This window comes from Passer domesticus, chromosome 4 (genome assembly GCF_036417665.1).
Source record: "Passer domesticus isolate bPasDom1 chromosome 4, bPasDom1.hap1, whole genome shotgun sequence".
In the NCBI taxonomy this organism is placed as follows: Eukaryota; Metazoa; Chordata; class Aves; order Passeriformes; family Passeridae; genus Passer; species Passer domesticus.
In genome coordinates, this window is record NC_087477.1 from 35720116 (window position 1) to 35745022 (window position 24907).

Here is a 24907-nt window from a genome sequence, read left to right on the forward strand (position 1 = left end):
TAGATCTTGCCCTGGAGGCTTGGTTGAAAGTTGAACTACACACTGTTGTATTTTAGGGGCATTATTTCTGCCAATGCCCAGAAAATACATGGCTTCTGGATTGTTAAAATATAACTTTTCAGGTGCCTACAGCATGAGGAGGGTTAGAGGTCTGTGAAAAGAGGTCTTAAATTTAAGTGCTGATACATTGCTTAAGCCTAACTCAGCTCATTTTGGCTCTGTTACAGACAAAAATTGAAATACAAGGCCAAAGCTAAATGTTGCTCTGCATCTTTTAAAGTTACTGAAGTCCAAACTCTTTTTCCAGCTTTGTAATGCAGGATTATGTGTATATGGTCTTGAGGCAATTGTTTTTCAGGACTTCGGGAAGCACTGTTTACTTTTTCAAATAAAAGTACAATTGATGGACTTGGGAAACAATTTAAATGTGAAATTGTTGTGACTGATAATATTTGCAATATAACTTCAACATGAAGTTAGTTCAGTTGCTGCATCAGCTAACTACAGTAGCAGAATACTAATTTCATCTATTGTGTATATATTCAAACTTCCATGTTGAGAGAAGCTTGTTCAGTAAAGATCTGTGCTTGACTCCTTAGCGTTAATACCTTTAACAGAGTAGAACTGATAATACAGAATTCCATCAGGAATATGGCTGGGAAAATATTATGTAGGTATTCCCAATGAAGCTGTCATTTTGGGGTCTACCTTGAAAACAACAGATCTTTTAGCATTAAAGTACAAATCATCTTGACTGCTTAGCAAGAGAGAGGGAAGTAACCATAGCTCTTGGAACTGTTACTTTGAGACTCATGAGTGGCTTGCATTTTAAGAGGTATTTCACAGCCATCCATCCAGAGAGCTCTCCTTCTTGATGTCACTAATCTAAATTATTAGAGTTGGAGCTGAGCTTTGATCAGGTGATGAATGCTTAACTCTGGTGGCACTGAATTCTCATTGGATTTAGAGCCTACTCAAAAGCTATATAAACTGATGAATTTTGCATGAGGTTTGTAGTATGAAGTTAGCCACTCTATGAGACTGAAAGTTGTTTAATGAAGCCTTCTTTAAAAGACACAAGATAGAATTTTAGTGGAACATAATCCTATCTATCGGCACCATGCTCAAGATGGATCTCAAAATAGAGCCTGTATTTGTAGTCAAATTGAGTGTATTCAGTGTTTTTAGAGGCCCAGCAGAACACTATATTTAAAAGTGTATCTGAAATTATTAAAAGAATGTAAATCGTTTAGTCTTCTCAATTCCAGGATTTTTTTTGAAGCAGTTCTGACTGTTTGGGGCATGTTGAGACAGCTTGAATTCCTCCTGTATTCCCATGCCTCAGAGCTTCCCATTGGCTGTCTCTCGACTTTCAAAAGCACCTATTCTGTAGGAAGCCCTAGGGCCAAAAGCTGGTGAGTGTAGCCTCTAGAGCCCAAGGGGTTTAAATACAAAAGTTAACCTTAGCTCAAGAAGCCAAGCTGCTGTCAGTGGCAAGGGAAGGATCCTGTTCTTATTCACTATCACAAGTTTTAAGTGAGTGATTAGTTGTCCATTTAGGCTCTTTGAGTAAAATTAACTTTTTTGAATTAATCTTCCTCTTCTTATTCCACTGATCTTTAGTTGGGAGTGACAGACTGCCATATGATTAAATAATTTATTGATACTTAAGTTCTGAAGAGACTTAGATGCTTTCAAAAATTTTATCTCAAGTCATTCAAGGACAGAATTTACCCCTACAATCTATATATTCTTTATAGCAATGGAAATATAATTTCTATTAATATTTTTCTTTCTTTCTTTTACGTTAGCAGATGGACCATATCTTCAAATCATAGAACAGCCAAAACAGGTAAGAACAAGACTACATTTTGAAAATGTCTAAGGTAGCTATATTCCTATATTCAGCTTTGAATAAACTTATGACTTAAATAAAAAAGAGCACATAAAAGCCTGAGCTCTCAGAACAAATGTGGCACTTGAACATGAGTTTTAACTTTTACTTTTGTAGTTAAAGCATTTCCTGTTTTGATCTGTTTTCTTTATCTCTCTCTGGAAGTGTCATAATACAAAAAACCAACCCTAAGGGTTTTAAAAATATGCTGTGCTAAGTATAGACTCTTCATCTTAGAAGTGACTGTTACAGTACCCCAGTATTTGGAAACATAAACTAGTAGATAAAACACAGAAGATTTTTAGGATTTGTTTCATAGTTTTTGAAACACAAGAAGTTAAAAATAAAACCACTTAATTCCCAAGTTACAGAAACTTCTGACTTGTGTTTTGTTGTTGTAAAGAAATGCAGTTGTCCTTTGAGATTATTTTTGTTATGGTTGTCTGTTTTGAATAATCAAAGAAAAATGAAGATAAGTACTCAAATGAAACTTTTTTTCTGTTAGGTAGCAAACACTGACCTGTGACAGCAGAGAAATCATTTCAATGCACTGGTTTTCATGCAACTGATGTACAAATAATTGCTGGGTAAAGATTGCCCTGAAGGATGCCTGGGTATTGTTCCCCTTTGGCTGGTGGCACCAGCAATTACAAGGATTCCTCCTGAAGCTGTTACAGTATGGAGGTGCCTTTCCTGTCTGTCCCAGTGAATGCATAAAATCCTACCTTATAGAGCTGTTCAGTAAACAGGAGAAGACAGTGGCTAAAAGCTGTCCCATCCTCCTTTTGCAGAAGCATACTGCAGTCCTGTCTTCCTGGCAGGAGGCAGTGGAGAACATTGGTTTCAGTCACACACCAAAGACATTTTTGTGCTGGAGCATCCTTTCAGGAATAGGGCTCTTCATCACAGCGCTAAGTGAAACAGCAGTGTACTGTGAACTCTTGGAAGAATATGCTGCGTCTTCCTCATTGTTTTAAGTCCATCCCAAATCAGGCCATGTCTTTGCATGGGGGCCTGCAGTGCAGTCCATAAGGAGAAACCATTGTTTCCACGTGTGGCTTCTCAGCAAGGGGCTCCTCTCATGGGGTACCCATGTGGCAAGCTGGGCAGGAGCTGGTAGCAGGGTGATGAGGGTGATCCATCAGCAGAGTGGTGTGACCTGCCTGCCGAGGGTGATTTGCCTTTTGCAGAGGTTGCTTTGCCTTTGGATCAACTTGAGCTCAAGCTCATCATAGCTGAACACTTCACACACAGTAGTGACTCAGTTCACCTTAGGAAAGCAGTTGGTTAGGTCAGAATAAAAGTCATAAAAATTTACATTTGCTTGGTAAACAAGTTCTTAGCCTGAAAAGACTTTAATGAGATCGATATTGAAGTTTCTGCTTGTAGAGTAATTTTAAGGCATGTTGTTCACTTTTAGCTAATATAGACTCTGAATTCAGAGTTGACTACTACTAGAAAGAAGCTGAATGATTCTTGGAAAAGGCTACAATGTTATCTGGTGCTATTTGGACACTGGAAGCCTTATATAACATGGGGATTTTGCCAGAACTTGCAGGGCTGGAGAGCAGATCTGAAAGCAAAACTGAGGACCACATGAAATACATTGTTGAGTTAGAATTACCAGACACCTTCACTTAAGAGTTGCATCTTTCATGCTTTATCAATTTCCATGTAAAATAAAGGGGATGTTCAACAATGGATTCGATGGAGAGCTGTGTTCTGGACTGGTTTTCAATATCCTGCAGTTCTCTAAAGTATATTCAGATGTCTGTTTATGTAGCTGAGATGAAAACCAGCCAGAGTCCCCAGAAGCTTTTGTGCTGTTTCTGGATTTCACTCAGAGATACAGCTTTCATATGTTTTTCTCAGAAGGAAGAACTGTTTCTGTTTCATCCCTGTGCTTTCCTTCATGGTGCTTTGGAATTCATTATTATTTGATTCAATTTTGTCTACTTAGCAGCAATCTTGGGAGAGAATATCTCATCTTGCATTCTCTACATGTGAATTTGTATCCTGTTGTAAGAGTATAAATAGCTCTCTGTTTCAAAATATCTTCACTTAACCAAAAGAAAAAGAGTTTGCTGCTGTGTGTGAAAGTGAAAGTAGAAGAGGTTCTCCAGGGCTACAGTTCAGTGATGCTTTGTTAACCAGCACTCAGCATTTCACGGCTGAACAATTGTAACTTTTCCACTTGTTTGAGGGTGTGTGTGTATTCATCTTTGTGTGTGCTATTTCTCTGGTTCTGTTTCTGTAGAGCTTTCAAGTTTCTTTTCCTTTATTCCACAGAGGGGATTTCGTTTCCGATACGTATGTGAAGGGCCTTCGCACGGTGGACTTCCTGGTGCTTCTAGTGAAAAGAACAAAAAATCCTACCCTCAGGTCAAAGTAAGGACATACAGCATTAATTCTGTGAAGTCAGTGCAAGTGTCATCATATGTATGTGTATAGGGCCTGATTGCATAGCAACATGAATTTGTATGAAGTTGCTCAAAACAGACTGCATTTCAATCCCAACCTTCAAATTTGATTTTGAAAATAAAGTTGTCCTAAGATGTGTGGGTTTGTTTTGGCACTGATTTATCTGCCAGCAGTTGAGCAGTAACTTATCTGCACCTACTACTTCACTACCATTGTGCAGACTAATGGAGCTCTTCCTTAAGGTGCAGTTTTAGCAAGGCTTGGGCTGCTCAGTTGTTCTATTTCCATTGCAAAGCATGAGTCTGCTTAGTTATTCCACTTCACTCGAGGATGCTATTTACCAAGTTTTCCCTATTTTTTTGTTAATGTTACTCCTTATTCAATATCTCTAGGGTACTCCATTCTTAGGAACTTAATTCCTTTAAAGTCAACATAGAACTTCTCATTTTCATAGGAACAGTGTTATGTTCAGGTGTTCACTGAACTTTTTTTTGTGGGATTTTTTTCCCCCTCTGGAAAAAAAAAATTCAAATATGTTAATCAAAGAAATGTTCTATGGAGGCACAGTATGAAGATTAGAAAAGCGATTAATCATTGTGGGACTGGAGAATTGTCTTTGCCTATGTTTCTTGCAGCAATTCTTTTTTCTGTGAAAGTGTGGAAAAGCTACACTGTGTCTTCTCAGTATTCTTTTTAAATTAAATGCAAGCCTTGGTCTTCTTAGTGCATTGCATCTTTGAACTGGTGCACTACAAATTCTCATGAGGAGCAGGGTTAATGTATTCTAATTCTGTTGTTATTTCTTAATGTATTCTAATTCTGGTGCTCTCTTACTCCTTGATGGGGAAAGAAGGGGAGGGAGCAGTGGCAAGCAATAAGCCTCTGCCTTGGTGTGTGCCACTCCTGGTTGTTCTCCTCAGTGTGTGTGTAGTTTGTCCTCAGTTCTTGGGAAAGGCTGGAGTTTGGAACAGTGGCATCTCCTAATGAACCAGTATAAGCATAACATAATGGAAAATAATCAGCACTGGCTGAGGTAGCCTAGCCTGATGGTTTTGGGAATTGAGAAGAAGCTGGGAAAGCTGATTTCATATAGCCTGGCAAACCTCTTAGGAAAAAATACCAGCCCAGGCAAAGGATGTACTTGCTTTTCTCTTTTTACTTTACTGTCCTATTTACTATCCTTACTGTCTTTACACTACTGTCCTATTTTTACAGTAGTGATGAACCAATGAATGAAATTTCACTGGAATGTTCAGATATAAAATAATTTACTTCAGTTGAGCCAGATCTTTGGGTTCTCATCCAATCTATAGTGATAATAATACAAGTGATACTTTATAAAGGTGTGGTAGGTCACACAGTAGCATGACAAGGAGTTATACAGGAAATGGAATTTCTCCTTGAATAAACTAGAAAACAGAATGTTCTTTGGCTTTCCATCAAACCACCTAATTTCATTGATCATCACTTTTTAATTTCATCTAGACCTTACACACACAGACACATCCCTTCCCTCCCATCCTACTGTGTGCGTCTGGGTTTTTTTCCTAGTACAAATCCCCACATGGCAACACCTGCTGGGAGAGGCTGGCAAGGGAACACAAGTAAATTCCTCAAGGCCATTGCTTGTTAGTGCCTGTTCTTGATTCAAGTGGTGCCAGGAAAGAGAGAAGTGTTTCACACCTTTTCCTGTAAGTCTTTTCTGTGTTTTGTCAGAATGTGCTCATTTTGTTGTAACTGAGTGGAGCACAATTGAAAATTGCAAATTTTTGTTGTGTTAGGTTTTTGGTTTTGTTTTTTTTTTTTTTTTTTTTTTTTTTACTCTTGTGCCAGTGTTTTCACTATAAAACCTACATTAGTTGATCACAGTGCAATGAAAGGAAAGTAGCATGAGCTTTGGCTGTACAGTAAAAAAAAGGAGGTTTTGTGACAGATGTTTAAACCCTTGGCCATGGTGTGGTCAGCTCACATTGGGATCTGCTTTGTGAGAGTTTGACCAACTCTCTCAAAATTTACTAGTAGCTACCATGGGATGTCCAGAAAATAGACATCCTCAGTGCTCAAAAAAACATTGCAGTCTCACTGTTCTGTTTTCATAGGATGATGAATTGGAGGCCAAAACGAAAACACATTTATGGGGTGTGACCTCTTGCATAATGTGAACTGTTCAATTTCACCCTTTGGTTTTTTCCTCCCTGCACTGTCACTAACTTGTAACTAAGCTGGAACGCATCAAGACACATCTCTCACATAAAGGCTGGAGTTTTGAAGACTTTGCTGTGTCTCTTAGCAAGGTGTTTTGGTATTTAATGACACGTTTAACCTTTCCCTGTATAGTGTATTAGTAGATGATGTAGGTCAGGAGTTAATGTATCAGTTCTGCAATGCCAGTCTTTACGCTTGAAACAAATCTGCACCTGTCAGCAAGGTGGAATTGGAGTAAAACCTCTTGTTTAGTGGAACAGTCCTGACTAATGGAGTCTGGATAACAGTGTATATTTTTCTATACTATCAAAAATGGGATTAATTTATCTTAATGATTTGTGGAATTACATTCCTTTGCCTAGCCCTGTCTTTGCTAAGAGTAATCCTAATATGTAGAAAACATCTTGCATATTCAGAGGATTCTATATAACTTTGCATGTCATTATGGAGAGCAGAGAAGTTGTAGATAATAAATATGTTACAATGAAGTTATGTTTTATGATTGCAGCCTAAAACTCTTAATTTAAATTTCATTTTCATCCACTTAGTGTAAGTAACACAGTGCTGGAAAATTTTACTGTCTAGAACAGTAGAAATCAAAGCTGCTGAACTGCTTATTCATCATTACTTTTTTTGTCCAGGGGAAAAAGTAATCAGTAGTATAAAAAGAAAGGATAAACCAGCAAAGTCTAATATTATCACCAGCATACTTAACTATCTAAATTTTTTTATTTATAATTTGCTTGGGTTTTATATACTTGAAAAAGTGTGAGAAAACTCAATATAGAAAATTTCCACTGCCCTTACACATTTATCATATGTGCCCTGATTTTGCGTACTGCTGTTAGTGTGGGCAGATCCATGTTTTACACTGAAGTGCTTGATCCACTTTTAGGTGTGACAAGAACTTGCTGAAAACAGCAGAGTGAAGGAAGTGTCCTGGATTTTCATCTCCTCGGGGGCAAATCTTCGTGGGTGGCTGCAGTCTCTAGTTCAGTGTTCTTTGTGAGCTGGATGTAAATGAGCTCCAGCCCGGAGTTCAGAGGTGTGCCTGAGCTAAAGAGCACTCGTCTCTGCACACGAGTTTGGGCACAGAGCACTTTGGCTTGTGAACTGGAGCTGCACACCAGTTAGGCAGCCCTGAACCCAGGCACACCAACAGAACTGCCCAGCCAGTTGTGTCCTGGGGCTGTCCCAAATCATACCTCGGTCTGGAGAGAAGAGTTCTTCTTGGAATCAGTGATTTCAGCACATTTACTTTGAGTTCAGGAGGAGAATTTATGGAAATTTACTTTGCTGATGAGCCTTGGTGACAAAAGGAGCATATTTATTTGCTTTCCACGCCCCACCCCCCCAGCCCCCATATAGGAATTAAATGTAAAGTGATACAGATTGCTGATTACAAGTCCAAAAAATCAACTAACAGCTGAATTAAGTCAAAAACATGAGAGAGGAATAAGCAGACTCTTTGGTATAAATCTTTACACCTCTTAAAAATCTACTGAGTCAGGTTCAGTGAGATTTGAGCGTTTTACTGGTAAGGCTGATATAACTGAATAGGAGGCACTGAATCTCTTTAGAAGCTCCATATTTTTGCCATTAGAGTGACCTGACAGTCAGAGAATCAGATCTTCAGCTGCAATTGGTTTAAATTACTTTACATTGCTTTTTCTTAAGTCTATTAAGTACTCAGTTGCCTACATGAATCTGAATATTTTGTCTTTAATTAGCAACTGAAAGAAAAGAGAGATACTGCTCTGTAAAAACAGGCTGTCTGTAAAGAGTGAATGATGCCTCATCTTTGGAACATTTCTTGTACATGCCTACGTGCCTAGGACAGCAGTAGTGACACTCTGAAGGACAGGCAGGGCTGGGGCTGCAGTTGGCTCTCTAACAAAGGGATGGGAAGGAGAAATAGGTGCTTTTGTAATGCTGGTGTTGTAGATTTAATGTGATCTTTTCCATTATTTGCTCCTGTTGTTGATCAATTGGTTCCTTTTCTTGCTTGTAAGAGTAACTGGGAAGAACATCTTTGAAGTATGAAAATATTCTTATAAAGTTTTCGTAAAGTTTTGGAACCTATAAAAATTGGCTGGGATCTGGATTGCAGGAGGACATGAAATAACTGAAAAAACTTTCTACTCTTGTTTTGAAATTGACTCAATTTCGAGTTCACAAGGTCCTTTTAATCTTTCAGACAAATCTCTCAAACAGAAAGAGCAGATAAATGTAAGCCTGCAGCCTTTTAACTTTATCAGATCAATTTAGTACTGCTTCAGATACAGGATGTAATCAAGTATTACAGGTATACTCTGCCCAGGAACTCCTTCTTGTCTCTTTTCCCCTCACCTTTAATTCGAAGTTCAGCAGCTATTTGTTGGATCACAGCTCTGATTTTGAGCCATACAGCATCCACATGCAATCTCCCCCTCATGCTGAGTCTGTTTTTGTGTCAAAACCATAATCCCTGTTCAGCATTGTAACATACCTTCTACCTTTTCAGGCCCTTGACAGTGTTTCTTAAGTTCCTGTGCAAAACCTAGTAGTTACTTGATACCTTAGTGCCAGAATTAATTTAAAATTATTCTAAAATTGTGGCATGATTCAAGGACATTGAAAAGTTATTTCAGACTTAATCTATGGTATGTAAGGATATTTAACCACTCAGACTATTTTCCTGGTCACCAAATTACCACAAATGACTCAAAATCAAGAAAATCTGTCTATAAGAAATAAAGGTAGAAGATGTTCAGAGGCATTCTGTCCCCTTTGCAGCACAGGACATCAGACTGGATGACAAAAATAGTCCTTTCTTGCCTTATGACCTACATAAGGTATTACGTTTTAGGAGCACTTTTGTTTTTCCCCTGAGAGGGAGAGACTGCAAAGATCATGCTGAGCTGAGTAACAGGGCAGATTGCAATCTGTTACCACTGCAGTTCTGTGCTGTGCTTGCAGGGGCTGGAAAGTCCTTGTTGTGCAGCACTCCTGCCTCCAGTTTCACTGTGGTTTCTACAGCTGATGGAGGACTGTCTTGAACTTTTCTGGTGTGACACCAGAACATCGATGTTATTCATAGTGAATATAGCACTGCAGATGTGCTGGGAGCTTTGTAGTAGGGAAAGGCTTATTGAGTGAGGGGTAAAATGAAAAGAATTTTTTTTAAGCTACCTTTTTGAAAAGTTAATTGTAGCAGTGGTGGTGACATACTGTAGCACCAAATGCAGTTGTTTTTATTTTCACATGACTTTGTGAAAGGTACGCAAGAATTTTCTCCCTGCTAGTAAATGACAGAAATAGTCCAGCAGTGATTACCCTGCATCTCTGTACTGATTCAGTCCAGGTTTCAGTGTGGAAACAGGAGGGAAGCATCAGCACTCTGTCCTGTATTTTAGAAACTGCCACTTGTAAAATGCACATTACTGCAGAATTACACAGTTAACTAGCAGGAGCGGGTAATGAGAGGGCTTTTGCACACCTGCTCCTCCTGGAACAACTTTTTCATAGTTGGGATTTTTTTTGCTTTAAGCAGTGAATTGGAAGGCAGGGAGGGCATGCATTGTACATATGCAAAGTGTTTCAGCTGTGATGGAATGGGTTCAAGAGAGGGGTTAACTGGAGTGAAGGAAGCTAGCAGGACTCACTAATGTGGTGAAATCGAGGCAATCCCTCACTATCAGCATTTTATCAACAATATAACCTTAAATATTCAGTTCATCACTGATTCATCACTTTAATGTTTATCGTGATTCTTTAATACCTTGGTTGATTAGATCTATAAGCTGCTTGTAATACAAAGAACTTGGCCCAAGGCAAATTAGAAGCAGAATTAGAGGAGGAGGGGGAAAAGCCCAACATTGATAAAAGGGTTAATTAAGTGAATTGGAAGGGAAGGTAATGTTTGCTTTTTTAAAAGTGGGGTAATTTTATGTTCAGTGTAATTTGAAAGTGGTGCATAACCCATAACAGCCTTGGAGTATTACTGCCTTGGAGTGAGGATAGAAAATAAAGTTCTAAATAATATATGTAAAGCAAATAACTTAGCAGTATGGTATTTGTAATTTTAGATGTGTTTTTGAGGCATTGTTTTTTATTAAAAGTTGTTAAAAATGTATGGTGATTAGAAACTGTGGTAAGGGGGGGGAAAAAAAAGCTTTGTAGGCTTTCAGAGTTGGGTATACGAAAGAAAGCACACATTTCATCATAGTTCCAGTCCAGCAAAATCCTAGGTGGGAGTTCATTACATATCCTTGTGTACACTTAAGGGAGATATTTACTGGACTGAGTAATGTGTGGTGATGAAGTACATTGAGCTAACAAAATGCCTATTAAAATAGAAATTATTCACTGTAAAATCTCTACCTAATGAATCATCGTAATCCAGCCAAAATGTTTTATAGTAATCATAATGCTTAAAAGTAATTGTTAAAGTCCTTCTGAATTGGGCAAAACAATGCAGGGGTTTTAGTTTAATTTTCTATATGCTTCTGAATGGGTAACAATGTTTATTGTGAATTCAATGTATGGATTGAAACTTAAGGACAGCAATGTGGACTAAATGGCCAGAATGTAAAAGTGAGATTCATGTTTTAAGAAACAGATGAGGCTTTCCTTTAGCTTTTTTGGTCAGTACTTCTGCCATTTGCATGTCAAGTTTAATTACAAAAAAAAGTGATGAAAGTGATGATCTGCTACAGTTAGTTTGCCATTTGTATTTCATGAAGAAATGCATACACATCTCTCCTATGTAAACTCGATTGTACTTAACTGACAGAAAATGTTCACCTGGAATCATTACTTGTTCCATTTTTAAAAAATAATCCCACTTTCTTTATATTTATTTACAGATCTGCAATTATGTTGGGCCTGCCAAAGTAATTGTGCAGTTAGTAACAAATGGGAAATACGTCCACCTACACGCTCACAGCTTGGTGGGTAAATTCTGCGAGGACGGAGTGTGCACGGTTCTCGCAGGACCCAAGGACATGGTTGTAGGGTAAGTCTGGCAGCTCCTGGAAACCTGAGCTGTGGGAGAAGCATCCAGACTGCAAAAAGCAATACAGAAATACTCCAGAGAGGCAGCTCTGGGGAGCACTCGTCTCCGCGCTCTGATCTCTGTTTTTTTTTTTTGTATCATAAATAGAAAATTTAATGGGATTTTTCTTCACCTTTGTAGAATTTTCCCTAAGCAAGCTAAACAAATTTAAGTAACTAATTTTTACTTAGAATTTGTACAGTTTTAATCTCTTGGTGTGCCGTCTAAATTTGTGTTGTAAGTCCATTCTTTAAAATGCAAGGAGTTTTGATCAGAGAAGGGACTAAAATCAGTCCTACCATTTTGTTACCTCTTTGATCAATATTTTACTTCTATTGAAACCTGTCAGTAGAAATGTAATGGAAGACATCAAGAAAATAGGATTAGTAAATATGAAATTAATGCAGGACGAGCATAAACATGAAAATACTGCACAAGTCAAACTTGTAAAGTTTAAAGCAGAAAGATTGTAGTGAAATTGTAGTTGGCCTGTTCTTGTTTAATTTGAAAGAATAATTGTTTATATTGGTAAATGGAGCTGAAGCTCCCAACTGTATTTTGAGGCTTAGATCAGGTTTCGTGCTGGCTGTGAGTTTTAGTTCTGTGATCTCAAGAATGTCTTTGTTGGTGAAGATGATGAAGTTTAAAAAGCTGAGAAGGTTGGGAGAGAGAGATTCTTTTAAACTGTAACTTTTGATGTCCAAGCCCAGTGCACTGACTTTACCGCGCACAACAATTTAAATAGCTTTATTTCAAATGCTCCTTTTCATCTTGAAAAGTTTGGCTCATTTTCTAACCTGTCTTGTTTTTCATCAGATGTTTAGAACCAGCTTTCCTGTCCTCACTTGACCCACATGAAAATTGAGTTATTGTCTTGTTTTCATACTTCCAAATCTAATTGATTTTTCAATATGCCAGCAGATTGTTACAAAAGCACACCTTGTAGCATGGAAATTCTTATATAAATAGCTACTCAAAGTGTCTTGTAGAATGACCAGAGCCTTCCTTTAAACATTGTATTTGTAAAATATTCCACTGTTTTCAGTTTTTTAGCTTCATCTCCAAACCATTTTCAACAGATGGAGCATACTCTGAGCAGTTGCTCTACTTAAGGCACACTACAGGCACACAGAATGACATATTAATGTCATTGCCAAGACACAGCAAACAAAGTGTGACTACTAGATTTTCCAACATTTTTTAAGTTGCTTCCCTTTTTGGAAGTCTGAAACCTGACAGATTACTACTTATGCCACAGGAAAGAGCACCCATATGATTGCTGTCATGTAATGGTGCACATTTTACATGTTTTGTGATCTTGGCTGAATTTTTCTTGATGGAAAATTCTCCCTCTTAGTAGTCCCTACTACTAAGGGAGTAGGGACTAAGTAAGGGCCTAAGTAAGCCTGTAGAGTCCTTCTGTAGACTTGGGTTGTGTAGCTGCCTCTAGTAAGAGAAAGGTTCCCTGCTGCAGGTCTGGCCTAAAGCATTTCCCCAATCAAAATTTGGCAGGTTTGCAAATCTTGGAATACTTCATGTCACGAAGAAGAAAGTGTTTGAAACTCTGGAAACACGCATGATAGATGCTTGCAAGAAGGGATACAACCCAGGACTTCTGGTGCATCCAGAACTCAGCTATCTGCAGGCAGAAGGATGCGAAGACAGGCAGCTAACTGGTATGTGAAAATGATGGCCTGGTTTTAATTGATCTTTTATTAAAAACAGGCTGACCTTCTGAAAACAGAGATTCCTAGCTGGAAAAAGACCTTGTGTAGGACAACAGCCAATGTCTGTGTGCTTTTAAGAGGTGGTGCATTGTTGCTGTGTTTTAGGGAATCTGAAAGGAGTCTGCTGTCAACACATACATGAGGATGGAGAAATTTCCATCCACAACTGCCTGTACCAACCTCTGCACCTGTATTCCATTGCTCTTATGCTGTTGAATAAGCTCTTAAATAGAGTAATTTTGCATTATTGCAGCAAGACATGATAGTCTTAATTAAATTAGGGACCTCCTTTTGAGAACACTTTCATTCAGCTGCATTTCACCCATATCACTATAAAACATGTGGTCTGCATTGCTTTCAGGCGCTGTATAGAGGGGCCAGCTGTCTTTTCATCACTCTTAACACCAGGAATTCAGGTGTCCTTAGGAGTGGCCTCCACCCTTTTCACAACCTTTATAAACTGAAAGCAGAAAGTAGTAATTTTCTGTCTTTCAATTGTGTAACTTAAGATCTGATGCACAAACTGCCAGATGAGCGCAGTATAATTTGAATAGCTGCTCCACTCTGCTTAGAAAGGGAAAACCCAATGGATACTAAATGTAAAAGAAGACATTTCCTCACTATCCATGCCTTTGGATGTTGTTGTTAAGGATGCCCTACCCTTTGTGTTAATTCCTCTGTCTGTCAATTCCAGAGCGGGAAAGAGAAATCATCCGCCAGGCAGCCATTCAGCAGACCAAGGAGATGGATCTGAGCGTGGTGCGGCTCATGTTCACAGCCTTCCTTCCCGACAGCAACGGCAGCTTCACACGCAAGCTTGATCCCGTTATATCAGATGCAATATATGACAGCAGTAAGTATATCTGGCTCTAATTGCTTTTGTAATTAGGAGCAGGCTTTTGTACACACAGAAATGACAGGTAGATATTGCTGTGCGTAGACTCATCTAGCCCTGCCTGCCTGGTGTTTGATGAAAAACAAGTAGCCCATGGATGATTAGCCTTATGTCTGTCCATGTACATACAGTATCATTCTGGTTTTAATAGATGGCGATGTAAACCACAGAGGAAGATTTTATTTTGCTGTTAGCATGTTTAATCCTGCTGCTTTTATTGTAAGGATTTTGTAAGTTCTTGCTACATGCATAAGAAGGACTTGAATTTTGCAGTTTTCAGTTGCTTTCTGTGACAAACCATTATTACACGAGATGTGAGGAAAAAAGTTACCTTGCTTTTATCTTTGTTGAGAATTTGACACCTTTCAGTTTTTGCAGACCATCTGCTTGTCCATATTTTAAAAGATAATGCAACCATTCAGATCTGTCAATATTTTTTAGAGCTTTCCTCTATTTGTCTTTTTTCTAAGAGAATTTTTTCACTTCATTTTTCCCCCTATGCTGTTAAATTATAGTGACTCATCTTACTTGAACCCTTTCTGCTGCCTGAATTTTCCTTCCTGAGGCTGCGGGATCCCATGTTCTTGATAGTCATTCTGTAATGAGTCAGGAAAAGTACCTTTTTTTTTCCCCTTTGTGCATCAGTCATGTCTATGTTATTGCTTTTTAAGGACAAAGTCTAGATCAAAAGGTCCTAAATGCAACTGCTCTGCTATAGTCTGTGCCTTGCTGTTAATTGGGAAATGTAGTCAGGTCAAAAAATTTTGTCCTAAACTAAGGAGACAAAGAAAGGTGACATGTTGTATGCCTGTTTCTGCAGTTGTAAGTTGCCACTCAGATGTCAATTACTAGTTTCTGATCTCCCAAGGTTAATTCCTGATTGCTAGTTTCAGAAGATCTTTCTTGGGTTTTGTTTGGGAGTTTTTTTGGATACTTCATTGGCACCATTCAAGCCTTCACAGAACAGACATAACTTGTGGTAGCATAACTTGCCTGTCAGAGCTGCTTTCACTTCTCAGATGATAGTTCTGTCTTGGGGACCAATAGTTGTCTATTGATGCCTCTACTAGGATCTGTGGAGGTCAGCTTTTTAATCACTGTCCAGTACACTGGCCACAAACTGGCATACTTTCAAGTAAGCCACAGTGTAAAGCAAAGCACTGTAGATGGTGAAGATAGTGAGAAACAGGAAACAGCTCTCAAGAGTGTCACTCTGTCAGAAAGCAGGGAGGAAAAGTTACATTCTCTTGTACGGCCCCGTTGTCAGAAAATGAGTCCTAGTGCAGGGTGCTGGATGCAGTTCACTGCTGGGTTACCTTGCTAGTGCAGTAATTGTGCTGCAGTGACTGGGATCTTATTTTGTAGTTAACACTTCAAAGCTTAGAAGATACGAGGTTGTCTTTCATATGAAAAGCCCTTAATTTATTCATGTTTAAAAAAAACCACAAATTCAGGTAGGTTGTATTGGAAGCTTGTCTTTCTGTTGCATTTCTGTGTGTTGTGCTTGGTTGTGTTTTTTGAAGTCTAAATCTGTTACAAAAGTAAGCAAGTTTTTTTTTTTCATCTTCCCTTTCAATAGAAGCTCCCAATGCCTCCAACCTAAAAATTGTAAGAATGGACAGAACAGCAGGGTGTGTGACAGGAGGGGAAGAGATTTACCTGCTCTGTGACAAGGTTCAGAAAGGTAAGAGTCATGAGTATTGTAAGGCACACCAGGGTGTTCATCTGGAGTACACAAAAAGCCTCCTGTGCTCTCTTTAGTGTTGTCCCACTCTGGTAGTGCAGCAGGATTTGTAAGCACTCAGCCTTTCTGGAAGTCAAGGCAGCAGTCCAGAGATTTAATAAATCAAAACAGTCTATTGCAAAGAAAATTCAGCTTCTCTGGCCGCCGCAGAGACCATGTGATCATCTTTGTTCTCAAGTTTCTGCCCTTGCGTGTGTTCTGGAATTTTGGGGGGTGGTGGCTGCTGGGTGATGTTTGACTCCATTAACTAACACCTGCTCTGAATTATTCTGAAGTTTCTGATTTATTACTACGTTCCTGATTGTGAAGAGTAAGTATGAGTATTCTCTGTTAACCATGGATGGGAGCTGAATGTGTTCAGCACTGCTGCTAGTAACTTCATTTTTATGTATACATTTATGGTAGAGGTTACTCAGTGTAAACAGGTACTTCTGACAGGTTCATTTTCCGTCTCTGCTCATGGCTTTGAATCTGTGAGAATTCAGCAGTGTGGATTAGGATACTTTGGTTTTTTATTGGAAGATAATGGTTAAATGTGGTTTGTTACATTCGGGCTAAGTAAAAAGAAAAAAGATGGGAGTGAGGGAGATCCTTTGTACTCTTCAGCTACAGGTAGTGCTTGGGACACCCTGATGTAGTTACATGGTAGAGTGGGTGTCCTGTTGTCATCTGTTTCAGGAATCAGTCCCTGCTCATGTTGTTAAAACCACTGTGACATTTTCTGTTGGTGCAGGCTGTCCTTTTCCATTTCTCTCTCTCTCTCTTCTAAATGCCCTTCTACCACTTAGGGAAGAGAGAAAGCTTTGGGGGCTTTTAGGGACTTTGAAAGAACTATTTTCCTTTAATAGTGCATCTACCCACTGCCATGAGGAGGACTGAGATAAAACATAACTCTTACGCACAAAATAAATAAATAAATGTCTGACTCAGTGGAAGCCCTGAGGTGGGGTTTCCCCTCAGCCAGACTGGGGTTTCCCCTGACCTCACTGCCTTCAGAAACCTCCTGCCTGAAGGAACTTGAGCATGCAGGACAGCAGGGCTGGAAGTGGTGGTTCACATTCTTGAGACTAGCAGGTGGGGCACCAGGGGAAGCAGTCTGTCTGCTACAGAAGCCTGTCCTGCATCAGTCTCCCTAAGAGACAATAGACTTCTAGCTTTTTCTGACAGGAGTGCTGTGGAAGGAATTTACTAGTGAGATGTTTTACCTAAAAAAAAAAAAAATAAATAGAAAGATAATGAAAGGAAATTTGTTCAGAGGAGCAGAAGCCAAATGCCATGTTTCTGGCCTGTGCTGTTTGGAGGGTGAAGGATCCCTGCTGCCACGCTGCTGGCTCTCACCCCCCCAGGTTTCTGAGCTGCAGCTCCACCGTGGCACTCTGCCAGCAGCAAGCGGAACTTGAACTGTGGCACTTCAGGTTTTGCTACAGTTTTTTGAACTGAAACTGTTGGAGGAGAGAGGGTGGTTTCTACATTTCACGCTTCAAGTTCTCCCCTCCTTACATGTTTGTTCCAAATAAGGCTCCTCTGGAATGTTTTATAACCCTAGAATAGGAAGATGATGTGAACCTAGTTTCTTTTTACAGCTCAGTAAATAGAAACTTCAGTGAAGTCATTAGGGTTAGGCTGATGTAAATTTGATGTCAAAAATGGGTTATTTCTGCTGTTTTCATAAAACAGATAAAGGTAATTGATGTATTGTGTGGTATTTTCATCCAGCCAAAAGTAACCATGTTGATACTTAGCTGAAATAACCACAGCCAAAGGTTTAAATAAATGCAAAGACATCCCAGAGTGTTACTTTCATTCTTTGCAGATGATATTCAAATACGTTTCTATGAAGAGGATGAGAATGGTGGTATGTGGGAAGGCTTTGGAGATTTTTCTCCTACGGATGTACATAGACAGGTAAATAACAGAGCATTTGTCCTTTGTTAATGATTCTCCCATCTCTGTAAGCTGGGGTTATACTATAGCTTATAAATTATGTAAAAGCATCTGTATCCTGTGCTGACCTCATCTTTCCTAATAATAAAAATAGTTTTTTAAAGACATGTGTTAGGTGACTAGGGATACAGTGCAAGGAGATTAGGAGAAAGCCCCATTGCTTTAACATGCACCCCCTGTAAAATGGGATAGGACAAATAAACAGCTGTGAGAGCTCCTGTGAACACACTGAGAAAGCCACAGAAGAGATGTTGAAGGATGAGGGGACAAACAGTGCAGTACTGACATATGGGATGTGGTGGCACTTAGCATGGCAGTTCTGTCTTTCCCAAAAGGCTTTAGGAGTCAACCTCAGAAGTGAAACTGAAAGCTAAAATGGAAGTTTGTTGTTGTAACAGCCCTTTGCTCTGAACTTTTGCCTCCCCAGCTCTAAACCAACACCTTCAAAACTGCGCAAATGTTAAAGCCAAGTTGTCAAAAGCCATGCTCTGTGACAGATATGCTTGTCTTTGTTTCCTTCACAGTTTGCTATTGTGTTCAAAACACCCAAATACCGAGACGTCAATATCACAAAGCCAGCATCTGTATTTGTACAACTGCGGCGGAAATCTGACCTAGAAACAAGCGAACCAAAGCCTTTTCTCTACTATCCAGAAATCAAAGGTACCTCAGTAAACCCGTTCTACAGATTGGGAATGGAAACTGTAGGGTCCCTAGGAATGTTTTAATAAGATAGAAATTCCTCACCCAACCAGTTCTGGTTTTAGCTGTTATTTTTAGAAAATATATTTGCCTCCTTGTTTTGGGAGTCAGTATGCAGTGTGATGGGTTTATAATGGGTTTTGTAGGTGGTGTTGTAGGACTGGTAGGCAGTAAATCCATGCGTATTTTCCAAGTGAGGCTTGTTCCTAGCAGATTCCCTCTATGTACTCATAGCTGTCCATACAGTAGATGGCACTCTTCCTCTGAGTTTCTGCCAAACAATACCTGAAGAGATTTTACTGTCAGTACTCACAGATGAAACCATAAACCACAACCTGTTTGGTGCCTGGTGGAAAAGGCACATATTTTGCAGTTCTCACCTTTTACCATCATGCCAATGTCACTGATGTTTCTGTATTTTCCATTTGCCTGTACTAGTTAAGTAAGGCCAAGACATTTCTTGTGCGAGCAGGGAAAGTGCTGTTTCAATCTCTTGTTTAAAATTTTAGTTACTTAGCAGAAGTAGAAGAGTTTGTATTGGACCAGCTTCCTAAATTATCGGTGAAAAGGAGTTTAATCAGCAGATCTGTGCCCTTTGATGTCTGCATTTGAAATGTTTGATGGGAATGACATTGGCAGTCATGGTTTTAAATACCAATAATGGTGATGATATGGAAATGCCTTGAGGCCCAAGTCATAATTGGTGTTCCATTGTATTAAGATTATCTTTCTGCTTAGCAGTTTACCTGCCTGCAGGTTACACTACTGAATTCTAACCTTGAGTGTTTTCTGTGCCTAAGGTAGAGCCATGTTGAAATCAATTCCCTGTCAAAGTCTCTAAAATAAAAATGTGCATTAGTGGTGAGAGACTCAGGACAGCTGAGGAGGGAGTGGTGGTAGTCTGAGTGAGTCAGCTTCACAGCTCTTAGAATAAAATAGCACAAAGCTTGAATTCTCAAAGCTTCCAGAGTTGCCAGAGGATTTCTTCTTGGTAATGATTTCAGGAACCTCTTGCACAAGTGTTACAGGAAGTGAAGTGTTCAGCTGCAGAGCAAAGCTGCCAGATTTGAAGCAAACCTATTTTATGTGCCTCTTAATCGAGTAAAATTAATTCAACATTATATACATTTTCAGATTCCCTGTACAACCTCATCATGAAATTACCTTTTAGGAATATATTTTTCCCTTGTTGCAAATGTTCCCACAAACTTAGACCCATGTATGTGGATTTTTTTTGTGTTTCTCTGACTAGATTGCTCTCTAGGGTTTTCTCTCCTCGTCAGTGTGAGTATGCCTGATGTGTGCATGCATACTTACTTACACATCATGTTTACCTGGAAACTGTTTACATGGCTTTGTCAGTGTACTGTCTCATGTATTCAGCTGTCTCATCTGATGCACTGACTGATGTGCTTGTGCATGAAATTTGTTTTTGTCATATGGCTGTTGAAAACTACTAGATGGTTTAATATGCAAATGATATTTTGTTCTTTTCTCAACAGTTCTACTGGATTTTAAGCCATGTATTGTTTGTATCCCTATTTTTGTAGCTCTTGTCATGATATTTTCACTTTCCCCAATCATTGGGATAGTACTTTTAAATTTTTTTTTTTTATTTGAGTGCTATTAAGTCTTATTTTGTACTTACACTATAAAATAAGTTTAGGCTTTTTTTTTCTCCTGCTACTCAGCATGGTTTGACAGTAATATGTCCCTGTGAAAAGAAGTTGTCTTTGTTCTAGTGGCTGTTACAATGTTTTAAGTAAATCATTTCAAGCAAGCGTGGTTTTCACCATTTCTTGCCATCCCTTAAACAAAAGTTGAAAAGGCACTGCAGGTACTCTGCACTGTTGAAACTCAGAAGTGCCTTGTGATCCTCTGATAAGGCTCCATTTCTGAAGCAGATTTGCTTGGAAGAAGAGCCTGTGCTTATATTCCCCAAAGGCAAATGTTCTTCAACAAATCTGGAGTTAGTAGCACTTGTGCTGATTCATGACTTGGCTTAGACACTGAAGAATTGTGGGGCCACTGATCTCCAGGGCTCTGAGTACATGAGACACTTCTGAAGGAAGCTCTGAGCACCCCAAGACATCTCCACATGTGTCCCCTGAGTCTGAGCACAAGGCAGTGACATGGCTGAAGAGACCAAGCAGGCCCCAGTGATGCTGCTGGTCTGACTGGGGGCTTGGCACTGGCTTGTTCTCAGAGGAATTCTCTCTGCTCCAGTACATACAAAGATTTTGTGCTATTTAGAGCTTGAGGAAAGTTGACTCTTCTAGCACACTCTGCATTTTCCTTTATAGACCAGTAACTGTGGTGATGCTTTCTGTATGCACACCCTGTGCTGTGTCTGCCACCAGCAGGACTGACTCCCTGTTCTCTCTGTTCCTGCTATCCCAGATAAAGAAGAAGTGCAAAGGAAACGACAGAAGCTCATGCCAAACTTCTCCGATGGCTATGGTGGAGGCAGCGGCACCGGAGGTGGTGGCATGTATGGAGGGGCAGGTGGCAGTGCTGGCCCTGGTAAGGTTTCGGCAGAGAGGGAACAGGGTTCTACTCTGAGAGCAGGACAGATGTTTATATGCTGATTTCCAATATATGAAGAGGATTTTGTCTCCTAGGCATATAAGACTTGACTGTTGCCTTTATTCTACTGTTACTCAATTCAGTCAAGCATCTCCTTATTCCAAACTCTTCATCATCACATTTGCCTTCCCACTTTGGAAGCTTTGTTGCATCCTAGGGCCATGGAGGCACTGAAATTCATAAGACAGCTCACTTAACTATCATTTTGGGTGTCTAAAATTAAACAGGTTCTGAACTGTTTCTTGGACCATGATTGGAATTTGGCAAATTAACCCTGTTAGTGCAAAGAACTGTTAAAAAATTGGAGATACTCTTTAGTAAATTTTCTACTGTGCTCTGTCTGTTGAAGTCAGAGTATATCTGATATGCAGGATCATGAGAGCATTGCTTTGGTTCTTGCAGCAGAGCATTAAAAACCTATAGGTCAGCAAATGTCACCTGAACCACAGCTCTTTTTTTAGAGCAGGGAATAGAGCAGCAGTTTCCAAGTTGCTACATGTGTTGCTGGCAGCACATGTATAGCATAACACCATGTATATACGTATACAAATGTGTTGTTATCACAAAGACTCAAAAGCACAGAGGCAGCTTATGATGTCTCAATTGAGCTTTAGAGGTAAGACACAGCAGTACTACATTTGTGTGGTGTTATGGATATTGGAATAGAGAGTGTCACTAGCCAACCACCTAGAATTTTTTTTGATTTTTGAAGGGGTAGGGGAGAGCTCATCTTTATCCTGGAAAATTAATTGGATGAAATAAAGCAGAAGGTATGCAGAAAATAAAAACTCAGTTCTTTAGGTTCAGTGTTCTCATTGTTTTAGGATGTAATTCTATTGATTCCTAATCTTTCTCCTATCTTTAGGGTTCAGTTTTCCTTCATATGGATACTCTGCTTTTGGAGGGATGCATTTCCCTGGCACAACAAAGTCCAATGCTGGCATGAAACATGGTAATCTTTTTCTTCCAACAGTTGAATTGAGTTTGATCTGTATTTTCTTCTACAGTATGAACCAAAGTGTCGGGCAGGTCTAGCTGAGTGTGCTGGAGAGGGCCTCTTCTCAAACCTCTGACAGCAGAGGGGTTTGCGTAGCTTATACTGTCTTGCTTCTCTTTTTTCCTCTCCAAGTGTAGTTTCTTTTTACTGTGCAGTCTTGAGAAGCAGTCACAAAAACCCCTCCACGTGCTTCTGTATTCAGTGTATTGTTTCAAGCAACAGCCCTCTTGCCTGCTTGAATATGCTGATTACAGATGACCCAAGGACTGGACCACAGAAAATTTATCTTCCTTTGTTGCCACAGTCTGGTACTACGCTGTAGCCCAGAGAAATCAATGGAAAAGGTTAAGTTTATAATAAGGATACTCTTGGCTTCCTTATAAAATAGGAAGGTAATTTCAGATGTACATGTTGATTACTCTGTAGATACTTCCAGAGTCTGGGGGATAAATTTGCTGTTAGGAAAAAAAAATGTCTGAGTAATTCTGCCTAAATTTTGTGTGAGTACTTCAGACTTATTCTTCTTTCATGAAAAGAGAGGTAAATCTGTTGTAATAAATAAAAGTTTCTTTCTAAAGTAGAGGCTGTCAAAGACTTAACATCACTTTAGAGCAGTCACATCACTGTGTCTGTCCGTGTGTGTTGGCATCTGGAATATCATGATTCATGAGTTTAGTCATAAGTTTTACATTGAAGTAAATTTTTGTATTCATTTTTCAGGGTTTAGTTTTGTCTAGTTGAGTTTTATCATTTGTATTAAAAAAAGCAATGGACACTAATGATTCTACTTTTTATTAGAAGGTCTATCAAATTGCACAGCTGAACAAGACAGAAGGAGCTCTGATAAACAAAATGACCAATGGGACACGAAATGTGATGTGAAGGTGGAAGCCGTGGAGAGCACTGAGTGCAGAACGTCTGCTGTTCATGAGAAAAAGGAGGATTCTGGTTTTTCCTGTAAGGCTGAAGGAAGCAAAGCAGATTGCAGGTGGCAGGGTAAGTGAGCAAGTAAACCTGTTTAGGGTAAATCAAACTGCAGTACTGCAAAGCAAGCATTAAAGCTTTGGAAACTCCAAAAATGTCTTCTTGCTGTTTCCAGAACATGAAAATTCCCCAAGATCTAAGGTCCATCCCTATACCTAGTTCTGTAGATAACTTTCCACCTTTCTACTGCCACTGGACACTTGAGCTTCTGCTGGTCATGCAGGGAGATGAGGCAGCTTTGCCTTCTGGGCACGTTTAACACTGCCTTTGAATGAACTTGTGTGAGGAAGGAGGCTGCAAGCTGTGAAGGCACAGGGAACAGAACTAAGCAGCTGACTTGGCTTTTGATATTTGAGAGGCTTCAGTGGATGAGTTAATGGATGTTAGTGACTTGCAGTAGGTCTTCCCTGCAACACTGTTGAATTGCATGCAAAGTAGCATTATTGGTTTGAATTTAAAATGTAAAGGTACCTGTTTCCACTTGACAAATACACAGTTAAATAACTGCAGTGTTACACATCAAACTAATGCCTAAAAATTTTTGCTTTTTATGTATTTTTCATATATTTGTAGCTTTGTAGACAATTAATATGTGGTTATACAGTTCCTGGTATTTTTTCTACCCTTTCTCTTAGATTTTAGAGTAATAAGCTAACCTTCTAATACACTCCTGAAATACTGTTTAGTCTTATTTTCAAGTAGAGGGCCTAGAGAAAGAACATTTTGTTTTCCAATCAGAATCTTAGAAGACACAACAAGAAGTGGGTCAAAGAAGCCCTGGATCAGTTCCAGTGGGGCAGTACCTGGGGGGAAAAAATTACCTAGCCAATTGCTCTCCTAATTGGATAATGTTTGTTAGATAGGATAATTTGTTAAACTTACAAAAACTGTAGAAATCTGTTCTTGGGTGTGCTCATAGCCCATAACTATGGACACACCTGGAAGCTTCTAATAAAGAACTGCTTTTTTATCTTACCATTTTAATACTGTTGTAAGGGGTTTTGTCTTTTTATTTCAGGCAACAAAACGAAAGGGAGGAGGAAGGCAAGGGTAGTCATCAGAACTGGTTTAGCAGTAGAGTTCTAAAATATATAAAGGCTACAAATCACCATTTCCCAGACAGCAAGAGGTGCATTTCTTGGATTGTTTTTGATGGACACTTTTTTAAAGGTTTTGAGTAATCATGCTTAGCATAAAATAAAATAAACAGTAGTTGGACTAGAGAGACATGGTAGTGGGTGGGAATTGAGCATCAAGGAATTTCTTGGTTCTGGTTTTTACCAAGTGTAACATGATCTAGACCACTTTTGTTATTCCCTGGATCAGGGAGAAAGCACATTACCTTGTGTGTGTCAGCCATGTCTGACACTTGCTATTAACAGTGCTAGAAACTTGAGAATCCAAAGTGGCACAGGAGATGGGCTGTAGTTGTTAACACCTCCAAGCTGTAGTTTCTTGTGATCTGAGAATGGATGCTGCTGTAGCAACCTGCTGTTTGCAGTTTTGGTTGTGATAAATCCTGTGACTGGTTCAGAGAACAAAATCTTGTGCTGATATGAAGAAATAACAATGTCCATTTAGCTGTCATGAGGGAGGGGTCTGAATTGTTTACCTGTTTTCCAAGCAGTTAATATTGTAGGCAGGAAGCTGATCTTTTTTTTTTTTTTAATCTGTTGTAATGGCATGAAAGGAGGCAATTTCTAGCTCCAGATTATACAAAGAATTAGTGCAGAAGAACAGGCTCCATAAAATAGCTACTGCAGGCTAGATCAT

The 24907-nt window shown here is 39.3% G+C and overlaps 1 protein-coding gene across 5 annotated transcripts in view; it reads left to right on the forward strand.

The window, feature by feature from the left end:
- The window catches only part of NFKB1 (nuclear factor kappa B subunit 1), a 57957-nt gene that overhangs the window by 18337 nt on the left and 14713 nt on the right, over positions 1-24907 (forward strand). For 2 of the 5 annotated variants that reach the window (XM_064417080.1, XM_064417084.1), the window contains exons 4-14: positions 1812-1852; positions 4184-4282; positions 11368-11516; positions 13068-13231; positions 13977-14135; positions 15757-15861; positions 17735-17826; positions 18390-18528; positions 20968-21090; positions 22019-22105; positions 22949-23146. In XM_064417080.1, the coding sequence (XP_064273150.1) occupies positions 1812-1852; positions 4184-4282; positions 11368-11516; positions 13068-13231; positions 13977-14135; positions 15757-15861; positions 17735-17826; positions 18390-18528; positions 20968-21090; positions 22019-22105; positions 22949-23146 (1356 nt within the window). The remainder of the gene's footprint in view (positions 1-1811; positions 1853-4183; positions 4283-11367; positions 11517-13067; positions 13232-13976; positions 14136-15756; positions 15862-17734; positions 17827-18389; positions 18529-20967; positions 21091-22018; positions 22106-22948; positions 23147-24907) is intronic. The other 3 variants (XM_064417083.1, XM_064417081.1, XM_064417082.1) reach the window with 3 other exon arrangements.